At 38.3% G+C, this 12,191-nt stretch overlaps 1 protein-coding gene across 1 annotated transcript; it reads right to left on the bottom strand.

Annotated features, from left to right (window-relative positions):
• Positions 1-1,403: 1,403 nt before the first annotated feature.
• Positions 1,404-6,794, bottom strand: LOC127511436 (G-protein coupled receptor family C group 6 member A-like). Its single transcript, XM_051892245.1, has 4 exons — positions 6,775-6,794; positions 4,020-4,041; positions 3,646-3,772; positions 1,404-2,974 (listed from the first exon to the last, which is right to left on the bottom strand). Exons 1-4 carry the CDS (start codon positions 6,792-6,794, stop codon positions 2,070-2,072), a joined length of 1,074 nt encoding a protein of 357 aa, XP_051748205.1. The 3' UTR covers positions 1,404-2,069.
• Positions 6,795-12,191: the final 5,397 nt, after the last annotated feature.

Raw genomic sequence — 12,191 nt, 5'->3', positions numbered from 1 at the left:
TATTTAATGTTCTGTCAGAAGCAGGTAGAGGGTGACAATAATATAATAGGAATACACAAAATGCTTGATTGAGAAGATCAAATTTCCTTGATAGCATGATTCACTAATGTCAAGATCAAAAATAAAATCACTTCATCCAGTTAAGCCAAGTTTACAGAAGCAGTTAAGCATCATAGAAGGAGGAAGATATTTTGTCCCTTATTGACATGACAGTGTTAGTGTTTTAAGGCATGTCAGACAAGAACCCACAAGAGGAAGAGTAAACAAAACATCAATAGATAGGTATTGTATAAGCTTTATTATTTGTCATGTGACGAGAGGCGTTCCAGAGAGGCCGTCTAAGGTTTTTGTGTCATTAGGTTTCTTCCTGGAGAAGTGGCTTTGATTGAAATGTTTGCAAAATATATTTAATCATAGTCTTGCATCTGCAGCGCTAAAATCACTGTGCCCTAAAATAAGCATGAAAATGCAAACATTTGAAATAGATTTAAACTGAAAAAAATTTATTTAGGATTTGTCTCAATGTCAGCTATTGCGTTGTTGGTGTATTACTGTTGTACAAAGCACAGTATGTTTTTATAGTTGTGTTCTCCACTTTTTTAAATTATGAACATCTTTCGTATTTTTATGTGTTTACATTTTTTAATGGGCTTCAGCATCCCCACAACCCTATAGATGATAAGCGGTTTGGAGAATGGATGGATGGATGCTGTATTGATAGGCTGGTTTATGCTAGTATAATACCGGTCCAGGCTGGTTCATGCTGGTATAATGCCGGTCCAGGCTGGTTCATGCTGGTATAGTGCCGGTCCAGGCTGGTTCATGCTAGTATAATACCGGTCCAGGCTGGTTCATGCTGGTATAATGCCGGTCCAGGCTGGTTCATGCTGGTATAGTGCCGGTCCAGGCTGGTTCATGCTGGTATAATACCGGTCCAGGCTGGTTCATGCTGGTATTATGCCGGTCCAGGCTGGTTCATGCTGGTATAGTGCCGGTCCAGGCTGGTTCATGCTGGTATAGTGCCGGTCCAGGCTGGTTTATGCTGGTATAGTGCCGGTCCAGGTTGGTTCATGCTGGTATAGTGCCGGTCCAGGCTGGTTCATGCTGGTATAGTGCCGGTCCAGGCTGGTTCATGCTCGTATAGTGCCGGTCCAAGCTGGTTTATGTTGGTATATTAACTATGAACACACACTAAGAAACGTGATGTGTAAAGCATACACACGTTTTTGTGGTCTTGCTGGGATCATACCAGCATCCAAAAGACAACATATGCTGGTTCACCAGCACACCAGCATCCCAAGCTGGTCCCAGCATGCAAAACATACCTTATGCTGGATTTTTCAGCAGGGATATAATTTATTTTATTTAATTGTGTAATTTATTCATTCATTTTTTTTATACGTTGTTTTGGTTATAGACCCGCCACAGCAAAACTGATTTGTTCATTAATATCTTTATTGTTTTCCTTGAGTTGGACAGAACAAGTGCTAAATAAGATATGCATTGATATTCAGAATATAACATACTGATAAACATTAAAAATAAAGAACATTAGAAACAATCACAGAAAGCATCTCAATCATAAAGATGACACGGATGCTTTATTTGTATAATTTATTTATTAAACAGGATTTCACTGACAAGAGAATGTTTTCTTAGCATTATTTAAAGAGAGCATCATGGAAAAATCATAAATGTGGTGACAAAACATTTTTTATTGGTTAAAGATTCCCCATTCTCATGGGACACTTGAGGTTCTCTTGAGCTCCGGACGATTATTCTTGATCCTTAAGATGAGTTTCTGGGAGCCGCTTAAACTCTGTCTTTTCTGGTTTTCCTCATTCATCTTGTCTGAAGAGCCAAAAGACAGTGAGGACCCATATAAGGAATCTGCAGAGACATTGATCGCATGTGGCAGATTTTCTATGGAGAGGTGGAACGAGGAAATGGAGCCTGTTGGGTAAGGATTTGAGAACGACCCATTTATTATGTTTTCTATTCCAGAGTCGACAGTAAATACGCTCTCTGGGCGATCGAGTCCATCTCTACGCCGAATCTCTCGTGAATTCTTACGGAAGCGTCTGGTGAACTCTTTTGAAAGCTTCTCTGGTGTTGTGCTTGCTTTTAAACAGGATGATGTAACATTTGGGCATGAAGTGGCAGATGAGAATCCCATATGCGAAGAAGAGCATCACCACCATCTGAATGGCAGATTTGTACCTGACCGTCTCCTTCTGGTTCACATAGACGGGTACAAACACCACCCAATTGATAATGTAGACGAGCATGCTTATGCTGATGCACTTCTCTTCATTGTAGCAATCAGGAAGCTTCCGCCCTAGGAAGGCAAACCCAAAGCACACCACTGCCAGAAGGCCGATAAGGGCCAGCATGAGTCCAAAGAATAGTACATCTCCCTCAGCGCACTGGATGATGAGTTCAGTCTGTGTTGGGTACTCAGAAACCTTGGGTGGACTCTTCCACAACCACAAGCCACATATGATGCCCTGGAAAAGCACACAAATGCCAATGATCCAGTAGGGCAGGAAAATCTTTTTCATTACCCGTTTTCCAGCTGAATCATTCTGGAAGGCCACCAGAATCTTAAAGCACCTGACCAGGATGCAGGAGACACACAGGGTGAAGCTCAGGCCGAAAAGCACCTGGCCGGTTTTACACTGTATGTCTGTGGGTTTCCCACCAAACAAGATCGCGCTGGTGAACGTCCCGAGGAGGGACAGCAAGATTAGGATGGAGATGGGACCTCCTGCTGCGAGGACCACCAGGGTGGTCCATTTGACCAGAAATACAAGCATCACAATCAATGTCAAAAGAAGGCCAAGAGAAGCAAACACCACAATAGTGATACAGTAATGATCTATCCAGGATAGGAAAATTGGCTTTTGGGGAGAGCAGAAGGTTGAGTTTGGATTAGACCAGAATTTGCCTGGACATTTGTGACATTCATCTGCATCTGGAGAGGAATGAAAAGTAGAATCCATTAAACATACTTTCATTATACTTCTTCAGGGTTAGTTCACCCAAAAATGAAGTTTCTGTCATTAATTACTCACCCTTGTGTCGTTCCAAACCCGCAAAATCTTCATTCATCTTCAGAACACAAATTAAGATATTTTTGATTAAATCCATGAGGTTTTTTATCCTCAATAGAAAGCGATGATATAACCACATTCAAGGTCCAGAAAAGTAGTAAAAACATTGTTAAAATAGTCGATGTGACCACTGTAGTCACTGTAGTTTCTGGACCTTGAATGTGGAAATTTCGTGCTTTCTTTTGAGGATAAAAAAAAAAAAAACCTCTTGGATTTCATCAAAAATATCTTAATTTGTGTTCCGAAGATAAACGAAGGTCTTACGTGTTTGGAACGACACGAGGGTGAGTAATTAATGACAGAAATTTCATTTTTGAGTGAACTAACCCTTTAATTAAAAGATCTATGAGTTGATTTGAGTTGACTTTCTAAATGAATATTTTGACCTTGCCAGTAAAGCATTTACAAAATTAAAGGGACAAACTACTCTAAAAATTTTTTTTTTTTTTTGTCATCATTTACTTACTCTTTTTCCGTTCATCAAATCGCTCACTGCACTTTTAAAAACCCTATCCATTGAATGAATACATACCTGTTTGGTTTGAAAAAGTGTTTGCAGGACACCCCTCACAAATATAGCAACAGGTGGGTTTGCCGTCAATAAAGGCCCGTTTAAATCCAGGGAGACAACTGTCAGAGCACCGCGAAATCACATTACTCTGGGAGAAAAAAACACAAGACAGAGCAATACCAATAAAAAGATTCAAAATATTTCACATTAAACAATAGATTTGCGAAATGTATTAGTCCTAAAGGGATAGTTCACACAAAAATAAAAAATTCTGTCATCATTTACTCTCTCATGTCATTACAATCCTGAATGTTTTTTTGGTAAACTATTCCTTTAATCAATCAGATTTCATGCTTTCTAACTTCTTTCTTTAGCATGTGGTATCAGACACTTACTGTGATGTTTTCCACCTGATTTCTGCATGCGTCATTCAGGAAAAAAAAAGCGTGTATCGTTGATCATGTAGCGCGCCACAGACTTCAGTGTCACATGTTTGAAGCATTTTGAGGTATCTTCTTGTGCTGCTTCCCAAATGATGATACCATAGCCGGTATCCAAGTCTCCAGATTTGGTGAAATGATACATCTCATTAAATCTAGTGTTTGCCAAGGCCTCATTTAGCTGGAAAAGAGGACAATATATTTAAGATTTGTAATATTTGAAATTTGATTTTACAGAGAATAACAGAGGTGATTGCTTACCTCAGTGTGTAGGATATCAAAGCCTCTAAGGCAGGTTTTTCGGGAACAGATGTCTTTAACAGCATTAGCGACAGACTTTAAAGCCATTCCTACGCTAAACACTGAATAAGGGTATATAGCTTTCTTCGGGGTTTCTCTTATTTCCTCATGGCTTTTATTTGACTCTGCTCTTAGGAAGTGCTGCAGGATGGTGTTGTTTGGATGTGATTCAGGGTTTAGATCTTGGTACGACACAGAAATGTTCTGCGTTTTGCCGTGCGCCTCAAGACGGTCTGCGGCATAGCGTCCATAATCTCCATCTGTGATTATTCAGCCGATCCAGGTCCAGTTGTGGTAGCGCAGAATTTGGGTGATTGCTTGAGCCTGGTGGTCATCATCTGGCACAGTCCTCTTGAATGTCGGAAAACGTGTTTTATCGCTCAAAACCCCAGCTGTTGAACCATAACTGATCTGTGATCATAATAAGCACATTGATGAAAAATGTTTCAAAATATGGCATTCTGCAACACAATTAAATAAAACATAGCTACCTGTGGCATATACCCTATAGTGAGAAGCTGCGCCACTGCGATTGAAACTTCTGAATGGAACTCTCCTATTACAGCCTGATACATTGAACCGCCACAAGAACTTCTGTCCATGAAGACACTAGCATGTTCCAGTGCAGTGGTCACATCAGAGCACGTGTCTAGGATCTTGTAGCCAAATGTGAGATTATTGAGCATGGAGGAGTTGTTGATGGCCTCCACTGCTTCAATTATCATCAGGGATTGAACCAACCTGGATACGGTGAAACTATCAGAAAGAACAAGAAGGGGTCAGAATGCAGTTTATGGATGACACCACTGGTATGACTGATTGATTGATTGTGGACCAAAAATTGTAAAATTTCAAACTTTTTGGTAGCCATTAAAATAGTAACTGATCTCATCCTTTCTGTGCCGTTTTAAAGGATTAGCTCACTTCAGAATTAAAATTTCATGATTATTTACTCACCCCCATGTCAAGATGTTTATGTCTTTCTTTCTTCAGTCGAAATGAAATTAAGGTTTTTGAGGAAAACATTCCAGGATTTTTGTCCATATAGAGGACTTCACTGGGGTACAACGGGTTGAAGGTCCAAATTGCAGTTTCATTGCAGCTTCAAAGGGCTCTACACGATCCCAGACGAGGAATAAGTGTCATGTCTAGCGAAACGATCTGTCATTTATACACTTTTTAACCACAAATGCTTGTCTTGCACTGCTCTGTGATGCGCAGACGGAAGTACCAATCCAGTGTCCACAAAGCGAACGTGCAAAGACTAAGCCAAACGCTTTACAAAAAAAGGTAAAACAATGATGTCGGACGATTTTGAAGTTGGAGGAGAAAATGAGATGGAGTTTTTCGCCCTACCGCGGTACTTCCGCCTACATCACGTGTGACCTTTCCAACGTGATTACGTAATGCATGGCGGATCGCAGAGCAGTGCAAGATGAGCATTTGTGGTTAAAAAGTATACACTTTTTTTTTTTTTTTAGAAAATGACCGATCGTTTCACTAGGCAAGACCCTTATTCCTCGGCTGGGATCACGTAGAGCCCTTTGAAGCTGCATTTAAACCACAGTTTGGACCTTCAACCCGTTGTACCCCAGTGAAGTCCACTATATGGAGAAAAATCCTGGAATGTTTTCCTCAAAAACCTTAATTTCTTTTCGACTGAAGAAAGAAAGACATGAACATCTTGGATGAAATGGGGGTGAGTAAATTATCATGAAATTTTAATTCTGAAGTGAACTAATCCTTTAAGAAAGAACAATCAACAAAGTAAAATGAAATATCAAATTTTAGAATAGGCATATTTTAGAATATAAAATAAATTAAAGATATAAAAATCAAATAAATGCAGCCTTGGTGAGCATAAGAGACTACTTTCGAAAACATAAAAAAATCTGCCATTTTAAACTTTTGAACAGTAGTGTGTATAATAGCATAATATTATGCAAGTTTGAATTTTCTCACTCTTTGAAATAATTAATGGAAGCTGTATGATGTATTGTGATGCATGGACTCACTTGTTGCAGACATGTTGAATTGGACTGCTTGACGTATTAACGATCTTGAAGCTTTGGTGAACTGGAAAGAGTCCTCCGAGCATGATGTCCCCTAACTTTTCAGCTTTCAGTGAGCCTGAAACTGGGCCACAATCACGACCCCCCAAACTTCCCAACACAACAATGAAGCCTAGCCAAATCTTACTGTTATACATCTTCATCTCTCTTGTGTGTTCATCCTCCTTTATTTTCACAGTCCTCAACTCTCTTTCTATCCTCACCTGTCCTCTCGGACGATTGGTCTGAGCTTGAGGTGAGGATGTTTCTAAAATAGTCTTTCTTTGTTTCCTCCTGTCTCGTTCCTGCCCACCCACATCTACACCTTTAAAAAAGGTTCAATTTAAGAGGAAACATACCTGGCATGAGGAAACACCATATCCAGATAATCCCACAGAATATTTGCATAAAATAACACTTATCACACTGAGAAATGTTTATTAAACCACAATGCACAACTGAATCCAAGTATGCAAAAACCTCCAAACACATTGCATAATAAGTCACCTTTACATAACTGATAATGCAGGTCATGCATGGAATAATCTAGATGTTGTTTAGTGCCTGTACAGCTGTACTGTTTATTTTATTAACGTGCAATTGTTGTTGGTTGTCTAGTGCTAAATGTTAGTTTGATAGTTGCTATAGAAATATGTCTTATTCTGAAAAACAGCAATTGATTTGGGCCCGGTTTCACAGACAAGGTTTAGATTAAGCCAGGATTAGGCCTCAGTCCAATTAGAACATTTAAGTAGCTTTTATAAACGTGCCTTGGAAAAAAACATTACTGGTATGAGACAAAACAATGGCACTGACAGATTTTAAGATAGTTGCTTTCAGTTATAGCATGCATTTTAGTCTGGGACTAGGCTTAAGCAACCATTGATGTAATAAACACATGCACACACAAAGACCTCAGACTGTAATCGCATCAACTGACTGTCACCATAGAGCTGCTGAGTCACTCTAAACAAAACCACAAATTTCACAATATCGGACATTAAGACAAAACAAGCCAACATAAACCACCACGGCTTCTGTTTAAAACCTGCTCTTTGCATTTAATTGTACCACTTCATTTGAACAATCCATTTTTTTAGTTAGAATGCATATTTAAATTTATGTAAGAACAGCTGGTAAGGATTCAACGGAAGGAGGAAGATCAGTTATTTAATAAAGGAAATAAATTACACAACTGGAAAGTGGCACATCAGTATTACATCAAAGTGCATTATCATTATCATGATTATGTAGCCTACTGCTATGATTGGAGTGCACAGCATTTAGGAGAAACACAAGTGAATTAATGTTATGCATTTAGGTAGGGACACTTTTTCATACATGATAGGCTATCATTTTTGCTATGCCTGCTAATGCCTGGTGAATGAATGGGGGCGGGGGGGCATCAAGCAGTCATATTTCTTCCTGGGCATGAAAATGTAATGATATTTAAAAATAATAATAGTAAAATGGCCGGCTCCCTAATTTTAAAGCTAATTCCATAACTTTCTTTATCACAGTTAAATAGTATGTTTAAACTTTATGCATAATTGGAGAAAAAATACAGTTTGTTTGCAAATTATGGACAGTAAAAATAAGGGATATTTACCTTGAACATCACGTCTCTCATATTTCATCTCACGCTGACACTTTTCCTTGGAAAGTACCTATACTAAATTTTGAAGAAAAAAACTTTTCAAAAGCTGCGAAGTAATGTGGTATCAACGTATTGATGTGTATGATTAGGGGTCACTGTTTGTTGTTGTTGTTGTGGAAATTCTGTGGGGAAAAAAAACTTCAACTATTGGAGTAGATGTCGACGCTATTACTATTACTCACCACTAGAGAGCAGCGCTGCACTTATATTTTTCAGCCCTCATCCCACAAAACTGCGAAGAACTCTATATTTATTATTCCTCGACAGTGAAGTCTTTTTATGTCCTGTATATTTGCATTTTATGCCAGTCTTGGCATGTTTGCTATTTAATGCTTCTGATTCAGATCCTGTCTGTAAGTAGGCTATCACTGTATCTATCACAATATACCAGTTTATTACTTGCATTATTTGAGTTTCAAATTATGAGTTATAACAAGCCATCTCATCCATGTTATCCTTCAATATGTGTATTTCAATAAGTGTTTTTAATGTTTATAACGTGTGACATTTTGACAGTTGCTCCGTCAGAAACCTCCCCTCCCCTTCTGAATAACCTTGCCAGATTACCATACAATTATCATATCATTATAGCCTCATTATCATATTGGAGCGAATGGTAGTGTGTTTAAAATCTTCCTGTTTGTCATTTAATTCTACACTATTCAAATTTCTACTATCTGGACATTTCGGTATTTTGTATATTTATATTTTAAAGAGCACGGATTTATTAATGGACGTCTGGCCTGTTTATTGCCGCTGGTTACTTAATGAAGTGGTTTAATAATATCAGGGTCTATGTGTCGATGTTAAGGCCATCCAAGTGTATTAAACACCTGCAGGTGGTCTGATATCTCTTCAGTATGATAATTACTTCTCGTTGTCCACAGAAATTACCTGAAATCCCACTGTGACGGACCTAATCTGCAACTCTTTCCTGGATATAGTGAATCTACCTGTATATAATCATTGGAAAACAGCAAACATGAGCATCAATCATCCCGTATCCTCCTCTTAAAGTGACCTGGGATTCATATCATATACATTAGATCATCTAAAGGGGTTTCATTTTGGGTGCTTCTCTCTCTCTCTGTTCTCCATTACAATATTAAAGAGAGTCTTACTTAAGCTTCTCTTCAAGGGTGGCCGTGAACTGAAATTTTCCCCAAAGTGCTCCAATCAATCACAAGGACAACACCGGGCCGGCCATCCATGCATCATTTTAGAGAGGATGAGGGAGGGCTGTGGGTGGGACGGAGAGAGTGAGGCAGTGCGGGTGGGTTTTTCTAGCCAGAAGGGGGGTAGAAGCGGAGCTCTGAGCTTTAGAATATCATAATCTAAAGGCTGGTTTTAATTTGTCATAATAAATGAGAAACCCCACTCCCCTATAGAGACAAGAGCCTTTCTTATGGGTTGCTAAAGGCCTTTTCTGCATGCTGAGTGTGTTTGACCACAAATGCATATCAGTAGCATATCCTTATGCATTGATTGCTTATTATTTTAACACGACACAACCATCAATATTACTATTGCTTATATTTAGAGTTAGGGATTAAAACAAACCACTATCCCAAAAATTAATTTTGCACTAAAGGCACAAATGATACCTCAAATTACTGTATGTGGCTTTTTGAAGAGAGATGCATTTCTTTTCTAGACAATCTAACTTTGACACATATGAAAAATGGACACTTTAGAGATTTATGTCATACTAGAATATCGTAGAGACCCCTTGTGAAAAACTTAATTGTATTAAATGTGCACTTGTAGTGTACTGTACTTACAGATAATGTAATATTAATGAAATTAAAAAGAGAGCACTTAGGTGTGTTTCTTAACACATTTAAGTGCACTTTTAAGACAAGCAATTTGTAATAATGTCAAATTTAAAGTTTTACTTTAAAGTACATTTTTATAGTCCTGTCAAATCGATTAATCGTGATTAATCACATCTAACACAAAAGTTTGTAAACATATGTGTGTAATATACTCTTAGATTGACTACAAAATTACACTGGTATTCAGGGACATGCATTAAGGTCGTACCTATCGGACGGTCACAATTTTGTCTACTTAAACGGGTAAAAATCTAAGATAACGTCAGTAAATTATGGAGTGCCGCAAGGATCGGTGTTAGGCCCTCTGTTATTTTCAATATATATGCTGCCACTTGGTAATATTAGAAGAAAACATGGAATTAGTTTCCACTGTTATGCCGATGATACTCAGTTATATATTTCAAAATGACCAGATGAGATGTCCGAATTATCCAAGCTGTCAGAGTGTGTTAAAGATATAAAATATTGTATGACCTATAATTTTCTTCTGTTAAATTCAGATAAGACAGAGGTATTATTGGACCAAATATCTGTACGCAGAATCTCCAATTTGCACTTAGAAGGATGTGCTGTTACTCCACCCTCTACAGTTAAAGACCTGGTTGTTATATTAGACAGCAAGTTGTCCTTCGAAAATCATATTTCATATGTTACAAAAACAGCTTTCCTCCACCTCAGAAAATGACTTTACTAAAGTGTAGGCTACTTCTTTTTCACAAGGAACCACCTAGCAAACACCCAGGATGTTACTACTCAGCAAAGACCATCACTCTGAACACCTTAGCATCATGGCAGCAGCTTTCATACTGGCTATTATCTTCTTGTCCTTATGAAAAGTGAGACATCACCGCTCTGAATGAAGACTTTAAAGCCAATATGATTGACAGGTGTCATAATAACAGTCAGCGGCACTTGGCAATTTCTCGCTCTCTGTTTGCAAAACATTAGCATTAACGAAAAGGAGAGAAAGACGTGCAAGATCAGGTCGCCGCGGTACAGATGTTTTAATTGCGTTTGTGTCAGTGTGAAACACGATTAGCGTTTCTGCTCATTAACGAGCTGATGGGCCCCTCGTTCCGACACCTCGCTAATGCGCTAACACACTAACACCTCACACATCACATTCAGATGCAAAGACTGAAACAGAATCTAATCAACAAGGACAGCAACACATACACTTAACCGCTCCGCAGCAATTAGATGATCATTTGCTCAAGTCTTTGTGTCTGTGTGTATGCGTGAGTGTAATTACATAATGGATGGTTGAATAAAGCTGAATTTAGTATGGTGAAGTTCTTTGGCCCCTGCTGTGGTGAGACAGACAAAATGATGCCTCATGTGTTTGGATTACAGTTATGCTCTATGTGCAATTTGAATGTGATGCTATTGCTGTACTGAACGTGACCCCGTGAACATTCAGCCTGCCTACTTCCAGCTGTAGATGACGGTGGCTGTTATGTCTCCAACTGTTAATCAGCAAGACACAAAGTCAAGGTGTCAATGCAACCAGTATAACATCAACGGTCACACACTTATTCACTATCAAGTGGTAACAAGTGGGAACATCTAAATTAAAGGTGACAAGTAATTTCCAAAACACCAAAACACAACAGACAGAATTGCAAAAATAATCCCAATTTGCATTCTATCCACCCTAAATAGTATTATGCAAACTGGGACACAGGGAATTACTGTTTTCAAACAGTTTCCCGAACACTCCCTCATCTGCCATTGGTTGCTAGTTTAGGCTAGTTGGAATGCGCAAAAAAGGTAACATTTTGATATAGCCACTATCAAATTTACAGTACTTGAAATAATTTTAATAGAAATGCATTATTTTTAAGTTATAGATTTTAGTCATTTAAAGCATTCCAAATCGAGCATGTCTACGTGATTAACTACATAAAATATCATTAAATATATTACATTTTACAACAACAACAAAAAAAAAATCAACAACTTAAAGTCACCATGAAATTGACAATTATTGGTTATTATAAATAATTTTTCCATGCACTTCTTTTTTTTTTTATTCATATGCCCTCATAATCTTTCATCAAAAACATTGACGCCCCCCCAGATTATTGCTGGCAATTTGTATACTATCCATCCTAAATAGTAGGCTATTCAAGATCACTAATCTTGAATATTTAGGGCAGATATTATGCGCATTGGGGCACAGGTAATTACTGCTTTCTAACATTTTCCCTGGCAATAATCTAATAAACTACTACTGGATGGGATAGATACCATCCCATCACAAAAATTGTCCCCTAAGTAAATT

The sequence above is a fragment of the Ctenopharyngodon idella genome, chromosome 4, assembly GCF_019924925.1.
Source record: "Ctenopharyngodon idella isolate HZGC_01 chromosome 4, HZGC01, whole genome shotgun sequence".
In the NCBI taxonomy this organism is placed as follows: Eukaryota; Metazoa; Chordata; class Actinopteri; order Cypriniformes; family Xenocyprididae; genus Ctenopharyngodon; species Ctenopharyngodon idella.
The sequence above is the reverse complement of the archived record's forward strand: the minus strand, read 5'-3'. Positions and strand labels throughout refer to the sequence as shown.

Excerpts from the sequence above, each read along its gene's own strand:
- LOC127511436 (XM_051892245.1), bottom strand. The coding sequence starts at position 6,794 with ATGGTGTTTCCTCATGCCAG. Across the intron at positions 3,773-4,019 it reads ATCAGGTGGAAAACATCACA|AGTAATGTGATTTCGCGGTG; the intron begins GTAAGTGTCTGA and ends TTTTTCTCCCAG. Across the intron at positions 2,975-3,645 it reads CACTTTTTCAAACCAAACAG|ATGCAGATGAATGTCACAAA; the intron begins GTATGTATTCAT and ends ATTCCTCTCCAG.